This window comes from Fukomys damarensis, unplaced genomic scaffold (assembly GCF_012274545.1).
Source record: "Fukomys damarensis isolate Sample0158 unplaced genomic scaffold, DMR_v1.0_HiC HiC_scaffold_21, whole genome shotgun sequence".
NCBI classification, from domain to species: Eukaryota; Metazoa; Chordata; class Mammalia; order Rodentia; family Bathyergidae; genus Fukomys; species Fukomys damarensis.
Window position 1 is genome coordinate 10,870,292 of NW_022900933.1, and position 21,183 is coordinate 10,891,474.

At 43.7% G+C, this 21,183-nt stretch overlaps 2 protein-coding genes across 3 annotated transcripts in view; one reads left to right on the forward strand and one right to left on the reverse strand.

The window, feature by feature from the left end:
• Positions 1 to 9,088, forward strand: part of Plekhh1 (pleckstrin homology, MyTH4 and FERM domain containing H1) — a 36,661-nt gene extending 27,573 nt beyond the window's left edge. The window contains exons 21-28 of one of the 2 annotated variants that reach the window (XM_010645334.3): positions 9 to 164; positions 1,247 to 1,347; positions 2,459 to 2,600; positions 3,577 to 3,719; positions 3,811 to 3,940; positions 5,486 to 5,572; positions 5,849 to 5,995; positions 6,900 to 9,088. In XM_010645334.3, the coding sequence (XP_010643636.1) occupies positions 9 to 164; positions 1,247 to 1,347; positions 2,459 to 2,600; positions 3,577 to 3,719; positions 3,811 to 3,940; positions 5,486 to 5,572; positions 5,849 to 5,995; positions 6,900 to 7,061 (1,068 nt within the window). In that variant the 3' untranslated portion in view covers positions 7,062 to 9,088. Of the gene's footprint in view, positions 1 to 8; positions 165 to 1,246; positions 1,348 to 2,458; positions 2,601 to 3,576; positions 3,720 to 3,810; positions 3,941 to 5,485; positions 5,573 to 5,848; positions 5,996 to 6,899 lie in introns of those variants that run through there. The other variant, XM_010645337.3, reaches the window with a different exon arrangement.
• A 556-nt stretch (positions 9,089 to 9,644) lies between these two features.
• The window catches only part of Pigh (phosphatidylinositol glycan anchor biosynthesis class H), a 13,384-nt gene continuing 1,845 nt past the window's right edge, over positions 9,645 to 21,183 (reverse strand). The window contains exons 2-4 of the mRNA XM_010645338.1: positions 15,058 to 15,267; positions 11,847 to 11,930; positions 9,645 to 9,846 (exon numbers count right to left, since the gene is read on the reverse strand). Of these exons, the coding sequence (XP_010643640.1) occupies positions 9,754 to 9,846; positions 11,847 to 11,930; positions 15,058 to 15,267 (387 nt within the window). The 3' untranslated portion in view covers positions 9,645 to 9,753. The remainder of the gene's footprint in view (positions 9,847 to 11,846; positions 11,931 to 15,057; positions 15,268 to 21,183) is intronic.

Sequence of the window (21,183 nt, forward strand, 5' to 3'; positions counted from 1 at the left end):
TCTTCCAGGTGGTTGGTTTTGATGGCTCCTCCACAGTCGGTGAGTTCCTTCAGCGGCTGAACCAGGAGACGGGCATGAGGAAGTCATCCCAGTCTGGCTTTGCCCTCTTGACAGACGACCCTTCCGGCAGGGACCTGGAGCACTGCCTGCAGGGGAGTGTCAAGGTGATAGCTTCCCCACTGCTCAAGGATACTGGTGGTGGGGACAGAGCTCATCCTGTGAGATCCTGACAGTTCAGCAGTCCCTTTGGTGCTGAGCCCAAGTGTTAGACAACGAGCATGTCTGTGCCATCCTCAAAAACAGCTATATAGGCACAGAAAAGTTGCATATTCACAAAATCCCCACAGCCTGCCTCCCTTGAGTGGTCCCATAACATCCAGGGGAGGAGCCTCTTCTCAGCTTGGTGTAGGGTCAGGGAGGCCCCACCAACCTATTGCCAGTTAAATCTGCCCACCCACAGGTGGATAATTCTGTGCCTAGACCCACTAGGTGTCCTGTGGTGCACCAGCACCCCACTTTTACTGTCTGCCAGAGCCTCTGCTGTGCTTATAGGTCCAATCCCATTTTAAGGAGTAGGTCCTCACGGTACATCTGTAGGCGAAGCCCCTTGAATGGGACTGACGACTGCCCTGTGCTGTGTTGGAATCAGCGCCCTGGTGTTAAGCGTTTGTGGGAACATGCTGTAGCACTTGGTCAGTATTATTTGGCTCCAGCCTCTCCTTTCTTTACAGCAACAGAATAAAGACATCTAGCTTTCACCATTGCGTGAAAAACTGTCACACATCTTCCCCATAAACGTTCAGGCACCTGTAAGTGCTTGTTACATGGTAGACCTGTGGGTGTATTTGAAGAGGAGAATGAGGTTGGTGGAATAGAAATGGAGCCAGTTAGGTAGCTATGGGTTTTGACTGGAGCCTGCCTGGCTCCAGGGCGGTCCCTTGGCTGTTAGGGCCAGTGGGAAAGCTTCCCTTGCTTTGCTGCTCACGGTGTCCCAGCTGCCCTCCACTTCCTTGTTTGTGGGTGAGTCACAGGCACTGAAGGTGCTGGGAGCATGAGGCCCACAGGGCAGCTCCGGTCGGGAGGAGCTCTGCCTCAGTCCAGTCTTGGCTGGACGTTGTTCTGTTCACAAAGGGCTTTTGTGATGTTCACGGAGGAACCTCCTGCAGCTCTGCCTCAGTCCAGTCTTGGCTGGACGTTGTTCTGTTCACAAAGGGCTTTTGTGATGTTCCTGTTTTGCCTTTTCAAGATCTGTGATGCCATCTCCAAGTGGGAACAAGCTCTGAAGGAGCTGCACCCTGGAAAGTCTGAGGGGGGAACACGCATCGTGAAGCTGATGTACAAAAACAGGTCCTGAGTGCTGCCTGGGGGTGGGTGGACTTGAGGGCTGCCACTAGGTGCCAGCTTACCACCGCCCCCCAACTGGGTGGCCTTTCCGGGACAGGCAGAAAGACCCACAGATACACCCCTGCCTGATGGCCATTAGCTGGGGCCCAGCCTGGCAGCCTTCCACACACTGCGTGTGCACACACACACACACACACACACTCTCCAGCAAAACACATCAACCTTATGGGATGGCTGCATGTGTTACATGATGGGAATGCAGCTTTTTTAAAAAATTTAAATTGAATTTATTGGTACATTCTAGGTAGACAGTACAGTTACATTCATTACACGGATCCTGTACCTTTACATGACAGGTCCTGGTTCTCATTTTTTCCCCTTGTCCCCACCCTCCCTTCACTATGGGAATGCAGCTTTATGAGTACCAGACATTTAAGCCTGAAGAACAAATAGCTCCTCTACCAATTCCAGAAAATACTTAAGTAGACATCCCGGCTTTCTATCAGTTGAAGAAAATTCCATCCCAGTGTGTCTCCAGGAAAATCCTTTCCACTGGTATCTCGGAATCTTAACTCATAGTAGACAGTAGTTACATTCATTACTGGGATCCTGTACCTTTACATGACAGGTCCTGGTTCTCATTTTTTCCCCTTGTCCCCACCCTCCCTTCACTATGGGAATGCAGCTTTATGAGTACCAGACATTTAAGCCTGAAGAACAAATAGCTCCTCTACCAATTCCAGAAAATACTTAAGTAGACATCCCGGCTTTCTATCAGTTGAAGAAAATTCCATCCCAGTGTGTCTCCAGGAAAATCCTTTCCACTGGTATCTCGGAATCTTAACTCATTTGATTCTATGTACTGCATTTCCCTGCCAAATCCAGTAAGTCTAATGATGTATTCAGAATTAACCTCACTGCTGTGATTATTCAGTCTATATGGCCTTGCACCTGCTCTGTGTCGTACTTGGTTACAACTCTCTGGGACAACAGAAAATAGTCTCATAAATGGTATGAAGAATAGTTTCTTTTTGGGAAATCAAGATAAACAGATCCAGAGAAAGCTTCCTCCTCACTGGGGTCCCTGCTAAGACCTGGCTTCTGTTCCCTGTAGGCTGCACTTTCGGAGTCAAGTCAAAGGGGAGACAGAGCGAGAGCGGCTGCTGCTCGCCTACCAGACCAATGGAGAGATAGTGGCAGGGAGGTTTCCAGTCAGCAAGGAACTGGCTCTTGAGATGGCTGGTCTCATGGCCCAGGTAAGGAAGCAGGAGGGTCAGGATGCCACCTTGGGGCTGCTGGGCACAATCGCTGTGCAACCTGAAAACAAGATTCTGCAAATCTGAGGCCCCTGAGAGGTCTCTAGTACAGGAAGCAGCATATCACACTTCTCACTGCAGATCCAGGCTATCTGCAGAGGGTGTACTGGGAATCCAAGAGATGGGTTTCAGTCCTAGCTGCTTTGCAGTGAGCTCCTGGCCAAGTCACTTCGCCTGTAGATGCCATCTGTACACTTAAAACACTTCCCTAGCTGCTGCCACAGGGTCGTACTTGGTGTGATACTTGGCTAATGGACATCCCATGATGTCTGTGCTAAGATGTATACGCCACCCAGAACTATCAGAAGAATTAAAAGGACACACATTCAGATTTTAAACTCTTCCTTAGCTTTAGGAGGCCATCAGACCAGAGGTATCTGGAATACCTCCAGGGTTACCATAAGAAACAGCCTGGAGCTACATGCTGAAGCAGAAGGGGAAATAACTGTTGATCTTTCTAATTATGAACTTCATATGAACTCTGCAGCAGACCCTGTGCTAAGCATGTGAGATGTATGTTCACAGAGTTCTCACTCTTAGATGAGGAAATGGAAGCTCACAGTGCGGTAAACGGTGGGGCTAGGGTTTGAGGTGTCTGACTTCAAGCACTGCTGTCCTCTAGGATCTGGTCTTTAGCATCTTTAGTCTGTAACCCGTATTTTGGATTAGAAACTACAATTCGAAAGTTTTTCTTTATCTGCCACTAATTAACTGTCTTTGGGTAAGACACTTAGCTACAAAATGAGAGTTGGTCTAGAGAATCTTCTAGGATCCAAAGGCTGTTTCTCTAGTATCTGTGAAACATAAACTAAAGGGTCTGTTCACAAGGGTTTTCACATTGCCCACTGACACCCCACCAGTAAAATGGCTTAGTTCCACACCAGGCCCCATCCACCTCCATGTGCTTCTACTGCAGATAGAATATGGGGACATGGAGAAGCCGATCCTGCCGGGTCCTGGGGGCACACCCCCTGCCAAGGCTCAGCATCTCCTCCAGCAGGTCCTAGACAGGTTCTACCCAAGGCACTACAGACATGGTGCTCCTCCCGAACAGCTGAGGTAGGTAGGCTACAAGGTCTTGTGGGGAGACCTCAGAGCCATAATGAAAACATAATGACTGGCATCATTTCTTTCCACCCAACGAAACCAGGCACCTGGCAAATATGCTGGCCACAAAGTGGACATCACTGCAAGGCCGTTCCCTGGCTGAGTACACCCGGACCTACCTGACCGTGGCCCGGAAATGGCCTTTGTTTGGTGCTAAGCTCTTTGCTGCTCAGGTAAGAACCAGTGGAAGTAGCACCCAACACCCTCAGGAGTACCTTAGATTAAGTTCTTGGAGCTGCCTTCCCCATCCGGTCACCTTTGAGCCAGTCCTGCAGCTCCCAACTCTACCCTAATAACCACTAAGGGTTGCTTGCCGTCGCTCCACCCATTTCTGGCTGACTCCAAATTCCCATGTTCCCAAAGAGGTGTGATTCATTGCTTATCTTCACGTTTCTTTATTCTCAGTGCTACTTCTGAAAGAAAAGATAGGATCAACCAATTCATACACAGATCTAAAAATAACACCCAAAGCTATATCTGTTTTTGTAGTCTGAAAGAAAAATGTACAACCTAAACAAATACATCTCTACTGGTTTAGCTTGGCACATGTGTTGATGAGTCCTACTCAGACTACAGTTCATTTCACCTCTGCATGACGGCCAGGAGGCCAACAGTAATTTCAGTTGGAGCTTTCCTCACCAGGTGTCGGGTATACGTGAACTTTATAGGTAACCACAGACATTATGCTGTGATCAAGCATTGTAATCACAGACAGCAAGCTGAATATTAGAGCATTTACAGAAGCTACAGGTCGGAAAATGGACATTCATTCATCCATCCAGTAAATATAAATGTTCTCAACTATGTCTAGGGGTAATTGTTTTAGGTTTTAAAAAGTGGACAAATCAGACAGTCATAGTCTTCATCAAGCTTCCCATCTGGCAGGAGTTATGAAATAATCATACACACACACACACACACACTCAGTTTTTCTCTCCATGCACCCACCTATTATTATTATTTTTTTAAACAAATGGTCACAAGTACTATGAAGGGAAAGTACAGAGGTGTTAAACACTCAGTTTTTCTCTCCATGCACCCACCTATTATTATTATTATTTTTTTAAACAAATGGTCACAAGTACTATGAAGGGAAAGTACAGAGGTGTTATAAAGGCATATAATGGAGGCCCACTTGGCCTGGGAGGTTGGAAAAAGCTTTAAAAAGGTGACAACCTCTCTGGCCTTTTGGGTAGAAGAGGAAGATCTTCTGCATTACCCTCCTGTAGCCCAGGCAGTGAAAAAATGCAGGAAAGGTCCACCAAATAGTCACAAACTCATTGGTTGAGCCCAAAGCCCATTAGGTTGCATTTTTGCTTTTATTTTACTTATAGCCCCTAGAAAGCTGATTGAAGCAAGATGCACTTTAGCTGGGAAGGACTGGGTGGACTACTGTTTCCGAGAGCCAGAAGCAAACAGCCAGTTCCCCATGCAGATAGCAAAGTCCTGTGGGGATGGCCTCTGTTCTGTAGCCCTTGGCTTCCATACAACAGGATATGATCTCAGCCATCTTTGGGATGGTCAGTAGATGGCCAGATGCCTCCTACCAGAGCAGCCTTGCCCATTCATTCTGTATGCTGTCCAAATGCCATTTTCAGTGTCTTCCAAGTTGACAGTTGAAAATCAGTGCTTAGCAGATCCCATGATATACCTTCATCCTCACAAAGTACATGCAGTTCAGAATCTGTGGATTTGTCTGATGGGACTTGTTTCTGTAGCCTGCCCAGCTGTCATCCAAGGAGAACAATTTGGTGTGGATTGCTGTGAATGAAGATGGTGTCAGCATCCTGGACCACCACACTCTGGTATGGGAGCGGGAGGACTGCTTCTGACCCTCGTACTTCTGAGTTCTGTCTCGTCTTCTCCCTGGACTCAAAGGCCTCAGCTAGGTGGCCATGGTTCCCCAGCTTCCACCTCCAACCCAAGCAGTGCTGTTTTCCAGTCTAAATGCAGCCTACACATACTTGAGATATAGATCTCCAAATCACGACCACTTTGGGGTTCTCCTTTCTGGATTAAAGCTACTAATGCCTAGAAGAGATAGGGCAATTTCCCTAGTACTCACTGGCTCCTTTCCACAGCAAGTGCACGTCACTTACCCCTACTCTTCAGTGACAACCTTTGGTGGCTGCAGGGATGACTTCATGCTTGTGATTAGATCCACTCCAGACCAGAGCTCTGGAAAAGGCCACACTGACAAGTTGATCTTCAGAATGGCTGTTCCCAAGGTGGGTCTGACCGCTGCTGTTTTACTCTGGTGTGATATGAGCATGGGGCTTAGAGGGAAATGGGTTACAATAGGGCTCTAGAGTAGCCCTGCCCCCATATAATTTTTGGCCTTAGGTGTAATCAGTCAAAAGGATTCAGGGAGCGATGCATCTCAATGTCACTGTTGAGCTGGTAGGGAAAAGGGCTAGTGGGAGGGAGTTAACTCTGGTCCTGCCACTACTATGTTCTTTTGCAATTCTCCGGAGCCTTGGTACCACGCAGGCCTGAGTCGGTGCCCACCTGCTAGTCTTCCTTGCTGCAGGCCCCGGTTAGGGCAGTGTCCCCTTTAAGGTGCTCTCATCTTATGCCCAGGTTCTGTTGCCTCAACACTAGTCAGCCTCCATGGTGCTCCTCAGTCCTGTGGTGAAGATAGCAAAAAATCTCTTCCTTTAAGGAGTTGTTCCTACTAAACAGAAGAAACACTGACCAGCAAAAATAATTATAAGGCTCAGAAACATAAGTTATGACTTACTTTTCTTGGACTCCCTCTGCAAGGAATCCATGTTGTTCTCCACTTTTAATCCTGAAGCTGGGATTTGCCACCCTTTTTAATACTACCTTGCCAAAGGAGAGGATACAGGGCCCCTCTCCAAGGCACTCTTGCCAGGTTGCAGGGATGATGAGCGGAACATTAGCCCTCCATTTCTTGGGAGGGCCCTGTTCATCTTCAAGGACCTCCAGACCTACAGGGGCTCATTTCACTGGGCCCCCCCGAACCTCAGCAGTGATCCCCTTTGAACATTTTCTGCCGGGTGGGTAGTTTGAGAAAGAAAGAACCAAAGCCTAGGAAGATTATCTGCCCAGAATAACAGTAGAAAGCCAACAAGTCAAGGCTAGTTCGATTCCTTCATTCTCTGACCTTAGATTGCAGAAGCTACCTTCATCATGGCCAGCTACATGAACCACTGCTCTGCAACTGTGGACTCACCGACCAGCCGGCCTGCAGCACGCCTGCCAAGAGAGCTGGATGGACGACAGCGTTTTGCTTCTGTTTGCTGTGCTACTAAGGAGCCAACATTGCTGTGAATATTTTTGTTACCCATTTCCCCACCAGCACTGGTGCCTCTGGGATTAGATTTATATCCTGGGGTTTAATACTACTGTGATGGGTCTAACAGCCCTCTCCACCCCCACCCAGCTGTTTTCTGACATGTGCAAAACCTCTCTGCGTGTCATGTAATGTACAAGGGCCTAGCCTTTACACGTTCAAACCCAGTGTAAGAACCACTTTGCCTTTTTTTTTTTTTTTTTAAACAAAAATACTGATTCTGGATGCTACCTGATTCTAGACACAGACAGGCAAGGTCCATTGATACTGAGGGCAGCAGTGCTGTACTTGGGGTTTCTGCACTGATACTCTCAGGGGAACTAATATTTTTATATTGTATATGGTCCTAACGTTGGAATTTATACTTGAAGCTTCCTGTACATTTCTGTACAGAACAGGACAACTCTGATAAAAGTGTAGAACTCACTAGAACTGGACTTCTTTTCCCAAGTGGGAAACGTGTGAGCAGGGCTAGAGAAAAAGAGAATAACTTTTCCCCTTTGCTGGTGAGGAGGCACCTGCAGTGCCCCTTGAAGGGCAGCAGCCTCAATCCCTACAGGAAAACGCACTATGCCTGCTCAGATTCAAGCTCTCTCCCTCACACTGGACTGGAAGCTGACCCCAGAAGCACTTGCTATCCAAGCAAGGGCAGAGATAGGACCAGTCTAACCTCTCCCTGTAATGCCCAGACAGGGCTTGGTGAAGGCTACATTCCACTGCTGAAGAAGAAGGTGGCCACTGTCTCCTGGCTCTCTCAAAGCCTAAACAAATGCCCTCCGCTGCTTGGTGAGGCCACAGAAGATGATTCAGGAACACAGAAGATGACCTCATTCCACCTCATTCAAGGGCTGGGCATGCTTGAGGCTTCTGGCAAGCTTCCACTGGGAAATCATTGGATGTCAGGGCATGTAGGTGATATCTGCCCCAGCCTGAGTACCATGTGAAAGGAGAAAGTTTCTTTCACCTTTTGCCTGCTGAGAACATTATCATGCTCCTCAGCTCAGGTCTGAGTGTGGGGGACATGCTACTTACCTCCCCCAAAGCACCCCAAAACGAAAGAGTTCATACTCTGATTTTACAACATCTAAGAAACTGAATTTTATTTCATAGCTCTAGGGAAGCCTTGCCATTTATCAGTAAAGTGCTGAAAACTGTGGGTTTAGCAGGAACACCCAAAAACCATGACTTTAACCTCAACAATGTATGTTGCACACCACAAAAACTACAAGGTTGGAACCAGCTTATCTGAAAACCTCAGCTGCTGCAAGGATTCCCTCTCTCACCTTTTAAACTGAGAATGATTAAAAAAGAGGCAGAAGTCTCTGCCTCTTATAATAAACTTGACTTTGCAAGGCAGGGAGCTTTACAGCTATTTCTCTTCCTGCCTTCCCTCCAGGGTTTGAGAGTCTAGCTGAGACATTTCTACCTCAAACAAGGCACACATCAGAAGTACCACAGGCTCGTAGATAACCCCTCCAAGGCCTGTATAAAAGGCAGAGATTACAGCTCTGGTTTGGTATCCCAAGCATCTCTTAGGCCAGTAAGGATATTATCTACCTAGGAAGTTTTTAGAAAAAGGGTCCCAAAGAAAGAGTAAGAATGGAGCTATGTTCATACTGAATTTGTGGATCAAACTCTTTCCCTTACTATCTCTCCTTCCTGACCCTTCAGGACCTTCTCTTAGTTTATTAATTTTTTTCTGGCTCATGTTTTGTCTCATCCCTTTTGGCAAAGGTATCACTAAAGAAGAGAAAATGCTAAGTTAACAGAAAAATATCAGTGTGCTCGACACCCATGTCTGAAATGCCATGACCATGTTTGTCAATAAAAAGCAGCTGTCTGAACCAAACAATTACTGTGAATATTTTAGGATGAGTTCTGTTTACTGACAGGGTCATGATAGATTAATCCTGTAGAGAACACAGGAGCTAAGTAGACTTCTGTAGGACATTTATTCCTTCTAACCTGTACTTGAAGAGCCTGACTTTTTCCCCTTAACCTTTTTTTTTTTTTGGTCTTTTGAGACAGGGTCTCACTATGCAGTTGAGACTGACCTGGAACTCACTATGTAGCCCAGGCTGGTCTCGAACTCACAGCAATCCTCCTGCCTCAGCCTCCCGAGTGCTGGGATTACAGGTGTGCGCCACCACGCCCGGCTCCCCTTAACCTTTATACAGGGATACTATGCAGGTGGAAGTGATATCTTTCTCTTTAGATCTGATACTGGTTTCCCAATGTCTTACTCCACAAATTTCAACAAAAAGTAAATTTAAATGTGCTTAGGAATTGTACAAAGTGTTACTTTTGATACATCGTGTCAAAATTCTTAAGGCTGGGCCGGGGATCTAGCTCAGTGGTGCCACACCTGCCACAAAATCGCAAGGCCCTGAGTTCGATCCCTGGTACCAAAAAAGAAAAAGAAAAAAAAATTCTTAATGTGGCCCCTTGTTTAGTAAAGTAGGCAAAGCCTTACAAGACTAACATTATAACACCAAAATATTTTGAGTCAAATTTCCAGTCACCTGTTCTACAGTGATCTGAGATCTGCTGCATCCGTTCTGGTTCCTAGGACTATGTCCACCTGGTGGTTTGCAGTGGAGACAAACCAGCCACTACAGCTTAGGAGCCGTCTCCCTGGAAGATGGTACTGGCCTTCTGAATGCTGGGAACTCATGGGTCTGTTGATGTGGCTTTCTTGTGCGCCAGAACTTCCTGGCAGCTCTTGTACACTTCAATCAAGCAGTCCAGCCGGGGCTTGGCACTCTGAATTCCAAAGGGGAGAAATGCAAAGTCAAGGTGAATCAGACAGCTTAGTGGTGCTGCATCCATGTGCAGCCTGTCTCACCTACATCAGGGTCTAAATGGGCTAAGTGTGAGCTCAGAGAGGCGGAAGTTCAAGCCTCAGAGCACCGTACTGGGAGACTCCCACCTACGTCCACAGCCCAGCCTATGAACTGTGCAAAGTGGGAGACCAAAAGATAGCTTTTTAATCCATCTAAATTTTATGACAGTAAAAGGAGTAACAAGGACCCTGTTAAGAGGTGTCACAAGTTATGAAACAGGCCTCAGAGACAAGACAGTACAGATTAATATATACATTCTGAAAAATATTCTATGAAAAGTAATGCAACTGAATTAAAAGCAACAGTATGGGAAAATTATATGCAAAAAGTATATTTAATAAAAGTTTGGGGCCAAGGATTTAGCTAAGTGGTTCTGGCACCGGCCTCACAAGCACAAGGACCTGAGTTCAATCCCCAGTACCCAAAAAAAGTTTGCTAGTCAAAATATACAAATAATTGTTACAAATGCATAATCAATATCTAAATTCCACTTGACTGCTGGGCGTGGTGGCACATGCCTGTAATCTCAGCACTTGGGAGGCTGAGACAGGAGGATCACTGTGAGTTCGAGACCAGCCTAGACTACATGGTGAGTTCCAGGTCAGTTTCAAATACATAGTGAGACCCTGTCTCAACCAAAAAAAAAAAAAAATATATATATAAACTCCACTTGACTAATAGAGGAGATTGTTTAGAATACCAGGTCAGTAAAATACATAGTGAGACCCTGTCTCAACCAAAAAAAAAAAAAAAATATATATATATACTCCACTTGACTAATAGAGGAGATTGTTTAGAATAAGAGGAAATGAGAGGTTGAGAGGTGATACCTAGAAGGAAATATGAAAAAACTAACATTTACAGAGACACAAATTTAATAATTATAAAATGCTTTTATCTACATGTTAATACAGAAAAATAATTACAAATTCCAGTTTTTCAGTCTCAAACACTTAAAAATGTATAAAACTGTAGGCTTTAATAAAATAACTCTGAACTGTAATGCATGAGAATTATTTTTAGTGCAGCTATCTTAAAACTTAAGAAAAAGGAAAGGCAGTCTGGTAGGGTTAACTACATATAAATACATTAATTACCTATGAAATAATTTATTATAACAGATTCATATGATTTTTGTAACATGGACATGATTTAAAAAACTAGCAATGTATAGTGGCTTTGTAAAAAGATGCATATTAGATGATTTAAAAATTCAAACACAGCCGAGTATGGTGATGCACATCTATTATCCCAGGCCTCTAGGAGGCTGAGGCAGGTGGATCACAAGTTCAAGCCCAGCCTGGGTTAACTTTGCAAGTCAGTAAGATTTTATCAAAAACAAACAAATGAAAAAGGGCTGGGAATGTAGCTCAGTGCTAAGGCCCCATGGTCAATCCAGTACCAAAACAACAAAAAAGCACAACACAAAGTAATGTATAATAGCATATGTACCATATTAACTTCTAAAAAAGCTATACATTGGTAGACTGAGAAAGTCAAAGTAGAGCATGAATTCCTAATTGTACTGATTGGTTGTGGTTCTGCGACTGAGTCCAGGGCCTATGCACTGAACTACATCCTTGGCCCTTAATTTTTTTAATTTTGAGGCAAGGTCGATCTCAAAGTTGCTACGGTGTCCAAGTTGGACTTGAACTTTTATTTTCCTGCCTCAGCCTCCCAGAAAGCAGTGATTACAGGTGTGTACCATCACATCCAGATGAATTCCTAAAATTTTCAAAAGCTACCTTTTCCTCGGAGTTAGGGTGAAATAACTAAAATCCTAATTCATACTGAAATTAGCTGTCAGCTATCTTCAGATGTTCTGACATCTATGTTCCTACTGAACAGAAGTGGCACTAGACATGCAGAAAGAGGAAAAGATAGGATTTCAATGAGAAAGGAAAATTTTTCTGTGCTCACCTGGAAGACAGGTACTACTTGAGATATCTTGTGTGGTTCCAGTGGATCCTTCAGTAAAATGCAGAGGTAGTAAATCACCTTCTGCTGTAAGAAAAATAAACAAATAGATCTCAGCGAAATTTTTTAATTTTTTGCAGTAGTGGGGATTGAACCCAGGGCCTTTACACTGAGCTTCATCTCCATCCTTTTTACGTTTTTAAGACAGGGTCTTGCTAAGTCACTAAATTGCCCAGACTGGCCTCCAATTTGCAACCCTCTGCCTCCCCAGAGTGCTAAGATTACAGGCATGCACCATCACACCCAGTCTCATTTTGTATTCCATTTTCTTTAATGAAACACTTAAAAACCTTTTCATAAGTGGTTGTCTGTAAGTAGTAAAATATTTGATAGCTCTTGAGGTGGGGGAGAAGCATAATAATTCTATAAAGAACAAAAAATTTAAAGCCCCCATTCCACATTGGGAAAACCAGAGAAATCTGGCCCTGCCAGAGATGTTGAATCTCACTGCCTCCTTCAGTGTCTCTCCAGCCCTTGCTCCCCACCTCTGAACCCTTCATAAAATCACCTGACCACTGCCCAAAAGGCCATGTATGTCAGCATGTACCTGTAATCCCTGCTATTCAGGAGGCTGAGGCAGGAGAATTGCTCAACCCTGGCCAACCTGACCAACAGAGACCCCACTGCCTAGAAAAGAAGCTGGGAAGGAAAAAATAGATGATTTTGATGCTAGGCTAGAAGAAAAAGTTGAGATACTAACCTCCTATCCATGAAAATCTACTGTGTCTGTTTAAAAATAATCATACTGTGGGCCAGGGGATTTAGCTCAGTGGTTCTGCTGCCTGCCTTGCAAGCGCAAGGTCCCGAGTTCGATCCCTGGTACCAAAAAAAAAAAAAGTACTGTACAACATGCTTGTCAGTAACATACAACAGTGGTCCTGTATTATAAAAGAACAGCAAAATCCTTACTGCCTAATGACATCATAATGTCTCAGTGCAATGTGTTTATTACAAGTTTGTGTAGACAAACCACTGTCCTGCCAGTCATCTAATTATGTATAGAACACAGGCTTACTGACAATAAACAATAATTATTGGTTTGTCATGTACTATACTACTTTTGATTGTTAATTTAGAATATAGAGCAGCAGGGGCCAGGAATTTAGCTCACTGGTTCTGCCACTTGCCTCTCAAGCGCAGGGTCCCGAGTTCAGTCCCTGGTATGGAAATGATTTGCTGGGGATTTAGCTCGGTGGTGCTGTCACCTGCCTTGCAAGTACAAAGTCCCAAGTTCAATCCCTAGTACCAAAAAAAAAAAAAAGAAAGAAAAAACTAGGACTTCACTAAACATTATTTGGGCTACATGATGATACTATAAAAACACCAAATTATAGAATATAGAGCAGCAGCTTTCCTGCGCAACTTGTCCTGAGTTACTCCATTTTGGATACAAATGCTAAGGTGGAGTGACCTTGCATCTTGCTATACAAGTAAACCACCACCATCTGCACAATGTAACCATAAGGCACAGATTCAGGCTAATAAAAAATTTCTAGCTGGGTGTGGTGGCGCATGCATGTAATCTCAGCACTTGGGAGGCTATGGCAGGAGAATTTCAAATTGGAGGACAGCCTGGGCCGCACAGCAAGTTCAAAGCCAGCCTGGTCTACATACTAGTAAGACCTTATGTCAAAGCTTTAAAAAAAAATATTGAGTGTAACACATGCCTATAATCCCAGCACTTTGGGAAGAGGAGGCAGAAGGAGTGAAAGTTTAAGCACAGCCTGAGCAGCTTAGTAGCTTGGTGAGACCCTATCTCGTAAGAATAAGAATTCTAGGCTAGGAATGTAGTTCAGTGTGACGGCTCTGGGTTCAATCCCCAGTACCAAAAAGTAAAAAAAACCTATCTGTGAGCTTATTAAATCAGAGACACACAGACACAGGGCTTCTTGATCACATCAGACACCAGGCTGGCAAGCTTATTAAATATATCAGACCAATAAATGATGTAGTCACCTCAGTCTAAGAGGCCTACGCTACATAACACAGCACACCGGCCCATCACCTGGTGTACACATCATGGCCTCTCCCGGGGGAGTGCAGCCAAGTGGCCATCAAGTGGCCCTGGCTCAGGGTTCCCTGCCCTTTACACTGCTCACTTCAAAGCCATCCGGTCCTCGACAGCTTCACTACTGAGTTACTGACCAGTACGTCGCTACCCCTAGTGACTCTTCCATTTGTAGCAGCTTTGCCTCTGCTTTCTCCATGCCTTTTCAATCTGACAGCCGTTTTAAGCTTGTTTCTATAACCTAGACATTACCATTTTCTGTGTGATACGCGACTTAAGTGCTAAGATATTTAAGTGTTAGGTATTAATAATTAAGATTGGAATGGAATAAAAACACTTGGCAGTTGCCATGGTCACAGCTGTAGTACTGCGAAACCTGTGAAATCTGCAGTACTCAGTGAAGTAAAGCTGACAACACTGATGTAGCTTGTGAACTACTGATATCCAATAAAAGCTGACACTCTGGACCGACAAACATGTCAGTCTATGTTAATGGCATATGTGGCTCACAAAAGTACCTCTACTTAAAAAAATTCACTGTAAGACAGTATGCCAGGTTATGCTGGCAACAGCCTCACTCGTCTCCTATTGACCGTTTCTCCACTGCATTGCGAGGTGATGGCCGAGTGACCCGTCCACTTACACTGTGTACATATACTCTACAATGTCTGAGCAGAAAGGAAACTAACAATGCATTTCTCAGACCACGTCCGATCACTAAACGAAGCATGACTATAAAGGTGATTCTCTTTTCAATGTAGGTTTCACTTCTGTGGTTTATACATACTAAGGAAACACTAAAAGTCCTGGAATAGAAAGGCCTCAAGTTTAATTCTGCAACATCAAATACTTCAGGCAGTAAGACTCAAGTTTAAACTGGGAATGGGAGCACACACCTGTAATCCCAGCATTCTGGGAGGCTGAGACAAGAGGACTGAAAGTTCAAGCCCAGCCTGGAGAAACATAGTGAGACTCTATCTCAAAATAAAACAAGAAAAGGGCTGGAGATGTAGCTTAGTGCAGAAAGCCCTGGGTTCAGTCCCAGTACAGCGGGGGAAAGAAAAGATTCAGCTTAGCTCTAGGAACATTCTCTGAACAGACTTCCCCTCAGAAAGAACCGGGATACTCACCACTTAAAACACTTACCATGTAAATAGCCTCATTGATGACAATGTCTTTGATTTTGCCCATTTCTATGAAGGTGGTGTTTTCTTTGCCTGAGGCATAGGATGATGTCATCTGGATGCCAAGAGAATCAATGATCAACAGAGTCTCCTGATCAATCTTCACAAAATGGAGGTAACCAAGAAGGCCTAAGAGAGTGACGAAGATGGCAGCTGAGAGGATCATGCTGTTCTGAAGAGAAAGCCAGACACGGGGTAAGATTACTGAGTGGCCCTCTGCATATATCTGTGCTGTAAACGTCAACTACGCAATGGGGTAAAAGGCCCTTGCTCTGCCGTGAGTTGAACAACGAAATCAGGACTTGGTAGGGCCATCAAAGTGTACAATAAAATGAATCCCGACTACTATTGAATAGATCTGGGAAGAATGCTAGCGAAATACACACTATCACATCAATCTCAGAAATTCTTCTTTCAAAATTATAACTTAGGGGCCCAGATCTTTTCTTCTTATGCTCTCTCAGCAGAATGTATAGCACAAAATTACAGACTGAACAACTGTAAAGTGATCAGCACAGCAGCAGATACTACTCCTCACCTGATAAACAGCCACTTATCCTAAGAATCTGGAGGGAATCATGACCGGCACAGAAATAAGCATGTGACAGACACAACTCTAGCCAGCGAGATGGGGGCAAGGGGTCTACTAGAAAGGCGGAGAGTCTGTCTTACAGAGATGGAGGGGAGAAAGGTCTCCTCACTGTGAGGTTTACATGCCAGAACTGTACTGTAACTTCTGCCAGACAAAGTGGAGAGCTAGGTGGAGGATTAGCAGAGTACAGCCAGGGCGGAAGAGCAGGAAGACGAACAGTTTGAATTAAAGGAGCCTGTCACATAAACGCTGGAGCATTCCTACCTCATGACTCGTGTTAATTAAAAGGCCTTATCATTTGTCTGAGTTCTGAATTATTCTCAAGTGACTGTGACTAAGTACTGTGTTAAAGGCTCAGAAATATTGCAAGGTCCTGAGTTTGATTCCCGATACCAAAAAAAAATTTTTAAAAAGCAGCTGTTATGTATTCCTGTGGATCTAAGACATATTTACAACTTTTTGTGTGTGTGGGGGGGGTACCAGGATCAAACTCGGGACATTGTGCTTGCAAGGCAGGTGCGGTGCCACTGAGCTAAATCCTGACCCATTTACAACCTTTTGACATTTCAGAAGTTGAACTTTTTTGTTAGTGCGTTTTTTTTTGTTTTTCACATGGCATATTTTTTTTTTTTTTTTTTTCCTCCTCCAGAAGCTATAATTGAGAAAGCTGGCAAATGAAAAAGTAACTGATAACCTAGAATCAATGAAATTCAGTAATTTGAGACTGCATTCCTTGAAATGTTTATTCTTTGCACCAACTAGACACCCTTCTTGACTAACTATAGTCAGACTCCTCTAAGCCTTCTACACAGTGACCTACACATGTCTTTGTTAGACCTGCATAGCACAGTTGTAGTGAGGACCTTGCTGAATCAGTTTAAGAGAGAACCCTCATCCTTGGTATTAGATAACCCAGGCTTGCTATGTGAATCAGATGTTACTGTAACAAAATATCTGAGATAAACAACTTCAAAAGAGGAAAGGTTGGGACTGGAGGCATATCTTAGAGGTACAGCACTTGCCTGCCGGGCCGTGGTGGTGCACGCCTGTAATCCAGCGCTCAGGAGGCTGAGGCAGGAAGATCGCTGTGAGTTCGAGACCAGCCTGGGCTACATACTGAGTTCCAGGTCAGTCTCAACTACACAGTGAGACCCTGTCTTAAAAAAAAAAAAAAAAATGTACAGCACTTGCCTACCATCCATAAGGACCTAGATTCAATTCCCAACACAAGGGAGACTGGTGGGGAGGATTTTGGCTAAGTTTTGCAGGTTTCGGCCCACGGTCAGTTGGTCCTGTGGCAAAGCAGTGTAACATGGCATGAAGCAGGCTGCTCACCCCATGGCAGTCAGGAATCAAAAGAGGAAGAGGCTGGTGTCACACGGACACCATAATGGCTGTCAGAGTCCACCACAGGGATGGGAACATGTAGGATCCTGAGCCCTTAGCCTGTTACTCAGTAAAAGCTTAATTTCTGTTTTCTCCTAAGGCAGTTAGGGATTTAAAAATGGTTTTTGCTAAAAGCCATGACTCTTTCCTTGGGCCTACAATTATCTAATAGGCAACTAAAAGTAGAACAAAGCTCGACCTTCATTTTGTATCCTTTGTTACTGTGAATCTTCGGGTCAAATCCCTTCTCAGCCTGTTATGTAGATCATTTAAGGAGTGTCTAAAAATTGGCAAAACATACTTGACTGGCTCCCAGTTTACATGACTTCACTCCTTTTCAAGGCTGAGAACACCAAGATAAGAGGTGCACAACTACGCTCAGAAGTCTCCAAACACTGTCCTAAATCTGTCTGCATTCCAGGAAGAACAGGGCCCCACATGCCTGAAGCCACCACAGAGATACTCATTTCTTGGGAACAAAATGCTCTCGATCAGTGGGGATTCCAGAGCTAGGAAACCAGACCCCAGCCCACCAACTAACCCTTAAAAGCTGGCCACCTGCCTTTCTGAGTGGCCCAGTCTAATCCCCTCCATCCAAGTGTGCCCCCACCAGCTGCTCAAAATGAAGTCCTCTCCTGGTTTTCGTATGTTCCTTCGCTAAGAGTCGGTCTGATCTCTGTTAACTCAAGCTGAATTCCCTTACCATTTTTTCTTACTTTCTAATTATATCTTTTTCCTATAAATTTGTGCATTACTTTTAATTTCCTTTATTACTAAAAGGACCTAAAAGAAGGGAAAGGGAAAAATATGAGAAAAGGAAAAAATGGAAAGTATTTTTAAATAGAGGGGTGGAGGGGTTGAAGGGAGAGCAGGCGAATGGGGAAAAAATAAGAACCAAGGCTGGGCATGGTGGCGCACGCCTGTAATCCCAGCACTCAGGAGGCTGAGGCAGGAGGATCGCTGTGAGTTCGAGACCAGCCTGGACTACATAGTGAGTTCTAGGTCAGTCTCAACTACATGGTGAGACCCTGTTCTAAAAAAACAAAACAAAACAAAACAAAAAAAAAGAACCAAGATATATCATGTAAAGGTACAAGATCCCAATGATAAATGTAACTGCATTGTATAACTAAAAAAACAAAACAAAACAAAACAAAACAAAGAACCAAGATATATCATGTAAAGGTACAAGATCCCAATGATAAATGTAACTGCATTGTATACCTAAAATGTACCAATAATCTTAATGGGGAAAAAAAAAAGCAAGACTTCACAATAGCCAGTTACAAGCATGCCCTCAGTGACTCAATACCTCTCACTAGCTCCTCCTTTTAAAGATTCCACCACCTTCCCATAAGCACAACACTGAGGCCCAAGCCCTTATAACGTGCTTATCCCAGTGTGGGGTGTGTGCCTATAATCCCAACTCTGGAAGGCTGAAGCAGAAGTGTAAATTTGAGCCAGTCCTGGTCATCTTAGTGACTTAGTGAGATGCTGTCTCAAAATGAAAAATAAACAAAGGTCCAGGGATGTAGCTTAGTGTTAATTCCCTGGATTCAATCCCCAGTACCAAAAGAAATAGGGATGATTCCAGCTGTAAACTATAGCACCTGCCTTCTACAAGAATCTTGACAAGTAAATTCAGCCAGAATTCTGCCTTGCTCCTGATGCTCCCTTTTAGTAATTTCCCATCCAGTGATCTCCATCCCGTTCCATGGTTATAAATCCTCACTTGCCTGTTCTATATTTGGAACTGAGAACAGTTCTATACTGAAGTCTTTTTCCCTATTCAGGAATTCCTATTTTTGTTGTTGTTATTTTCTTGAAGGTACTCAGGACTGAGCCCAGGGCCTTCACACTGAGCTACATCCCCACCTTTTCATTATTTTTTGTTTTGAGGCAAAACAAAAGGTCTAAAGTCACTAAGTTACTTTGTTGCTGAGACAATACCTGACACCCAAAGCTAAAGGAAGAAAGGTTCATTTGGCTCACAGTTTGTAGAGGTTTCAATTCATAGTTGGCTGGCTCCAAGGCAGGGGGCATGGCAGACGGGCATCACAGAGGCAAAAGAGTTCATGCAGGTAAAAGGCAGCGAGCAGCAAGTAACAAGCAACAATAGCAGCCCTCTTTCAGTCCCTTATATTCCATCCAGGTTATCTGCCCCAGGGTGGACTTTCCCATTATTCACACCCAGAACTATGCCAAGCCAATCAGGGGGCTAATTTAGAAATCACATACCCTAATCTCAGCATCACACACTTAATCTTAGCATCACCCACTCTAGATCCACCCACCTCTGTAAAGCCCTATGGCTGCATGAGGCTTTTAGGGGACATCTAGACAAAAGCTGTAACAGTTACTAGCTTGCCCAAGTCGAATTTGAACTTGCAGTCCCTCTGCCTCAGTCTCCCAGAGTACAGGGATTACAGGTGTGTGCTGCTACCATGCCTGGTTCTAAATAAAATGTTTTTACCACTTTATCAAACTAGCTCTGGTTTGATAGAACCTAACACTTAGTTATTGTTAGATCAGGGATCTGCAAATTTTTGGTCTTTTATTATCTAGTCCACCTTAAGCAAAGAATGACTTTTAGTCTTTTATAGAGCTGTAAGAGGAAAGAAAAACAATGAGACTGAGAACCAAAAAAAAAAAACCTAAATATTTACTACTCATATTTGGCCTTTTAAAGAAAGTTTGCTGACCTCTGCGATAATTTTTTTTTCACACACACACGCAAAAGAAAAGAAAAAAAGAAAGGAGGATTTAATGTTTGGCCTCTGATGATCCAACATCTACTTTGAGTTAATTAACTGCTTTGTGTAGATAGTGTCTTATGGAAGACTATAGAGCAATAAACTTCAGTCCCAGCCCATACAGATTTATTAGTGGCAAGGTTAATACACAGAAAAAATTTTGGAGACTACTACAGTACTGACTATAAGTACCAAAGTGTGGGGGGGGTGGATAGAGACAGAGAGATAGAGGGATACTGACAGATGTTAAATAATTAGTTGAAAGAAAAAGGAGGAAACATTCTAAGGTGGAATAAATGAGGTAAAAACTTGTAGCTTTAATAGAGCTATGAATTCAAAACCAGGAACTAATGAAAGGATGAAGAGCTTAAGGGATGTGATTGAGGTTAGGCTTCCAATAAGATTTTCCTGCTCAAAATGTCCTAACTAACTTGCATCTTTTTCTACTTCTTTTTTGATTCTGGGATTAATTCATTATTCATTAGGTCAGAATTCAGCTACATATGTGAGTAAATCCCTTCAGTCAGATTTCTTCTCCAGATATATATTACCCTCATGGATACTGTAAGAGGAAAGATAAGAAATGTTTGTACAACACAGAGCACTAAGGAAATGCTGGATTAGACATTAAAGAAGGTAAGCCATTTGTTTTCAAGGCATCTGGGGATAACTGGGGTAATTATTAGGATAAAAGAGACAAGTATAAGAAGGAGGTTGGCATAAAAACACTTCTATTTAAAAATTTTGCTTAAGATCTGTTATAGTATGGTATAATGGAAAAAAGGATTTCAAAGACAGAGAGGCTTGAGTCTGAAGCCCAGATCTGTCACTTACTGGCAAGGTATCACTTTCTGAGCCTTAGTTTTCTAAGGGAGAAGTAAGGAATTCAGTATAGCACTTAGCACTCAATGGGTTCCTCCTCCCTGTATGCCTAGACCTTAGGCTAGGATCAAAGTTCAACTATATTATAAATTAAATTAGAAGGGTTTTTAAGTCAATTTAATTATTTCAACTACTTACGAAGAAACTTGTAGAAACAATTTGGTACAAATTAAGGCAGTCTTCAGGAGTGGTGGAGCACACCTGTAATACCAACACTGAGGCAGGAGGACCGCCTGGGCTACATACCAAAACCCTGTCTCAAAAAAATACCAAAGAGGGAAGAAGGCAATCTTTCTTCATTTACTTCTATGCTAAATTATTATGCTTTGAAATAGCTCTGAAAAATACAGTATATCAAAGAAGCCAATGGATGCAGTAATGGAAACAATACGCACAATACTGAAATAAATAGACCTGATTATTTAGCTGTGGTCAAATCACTCCTGGAATTTTTTTTTTTTTTTTTTTTTTTTGT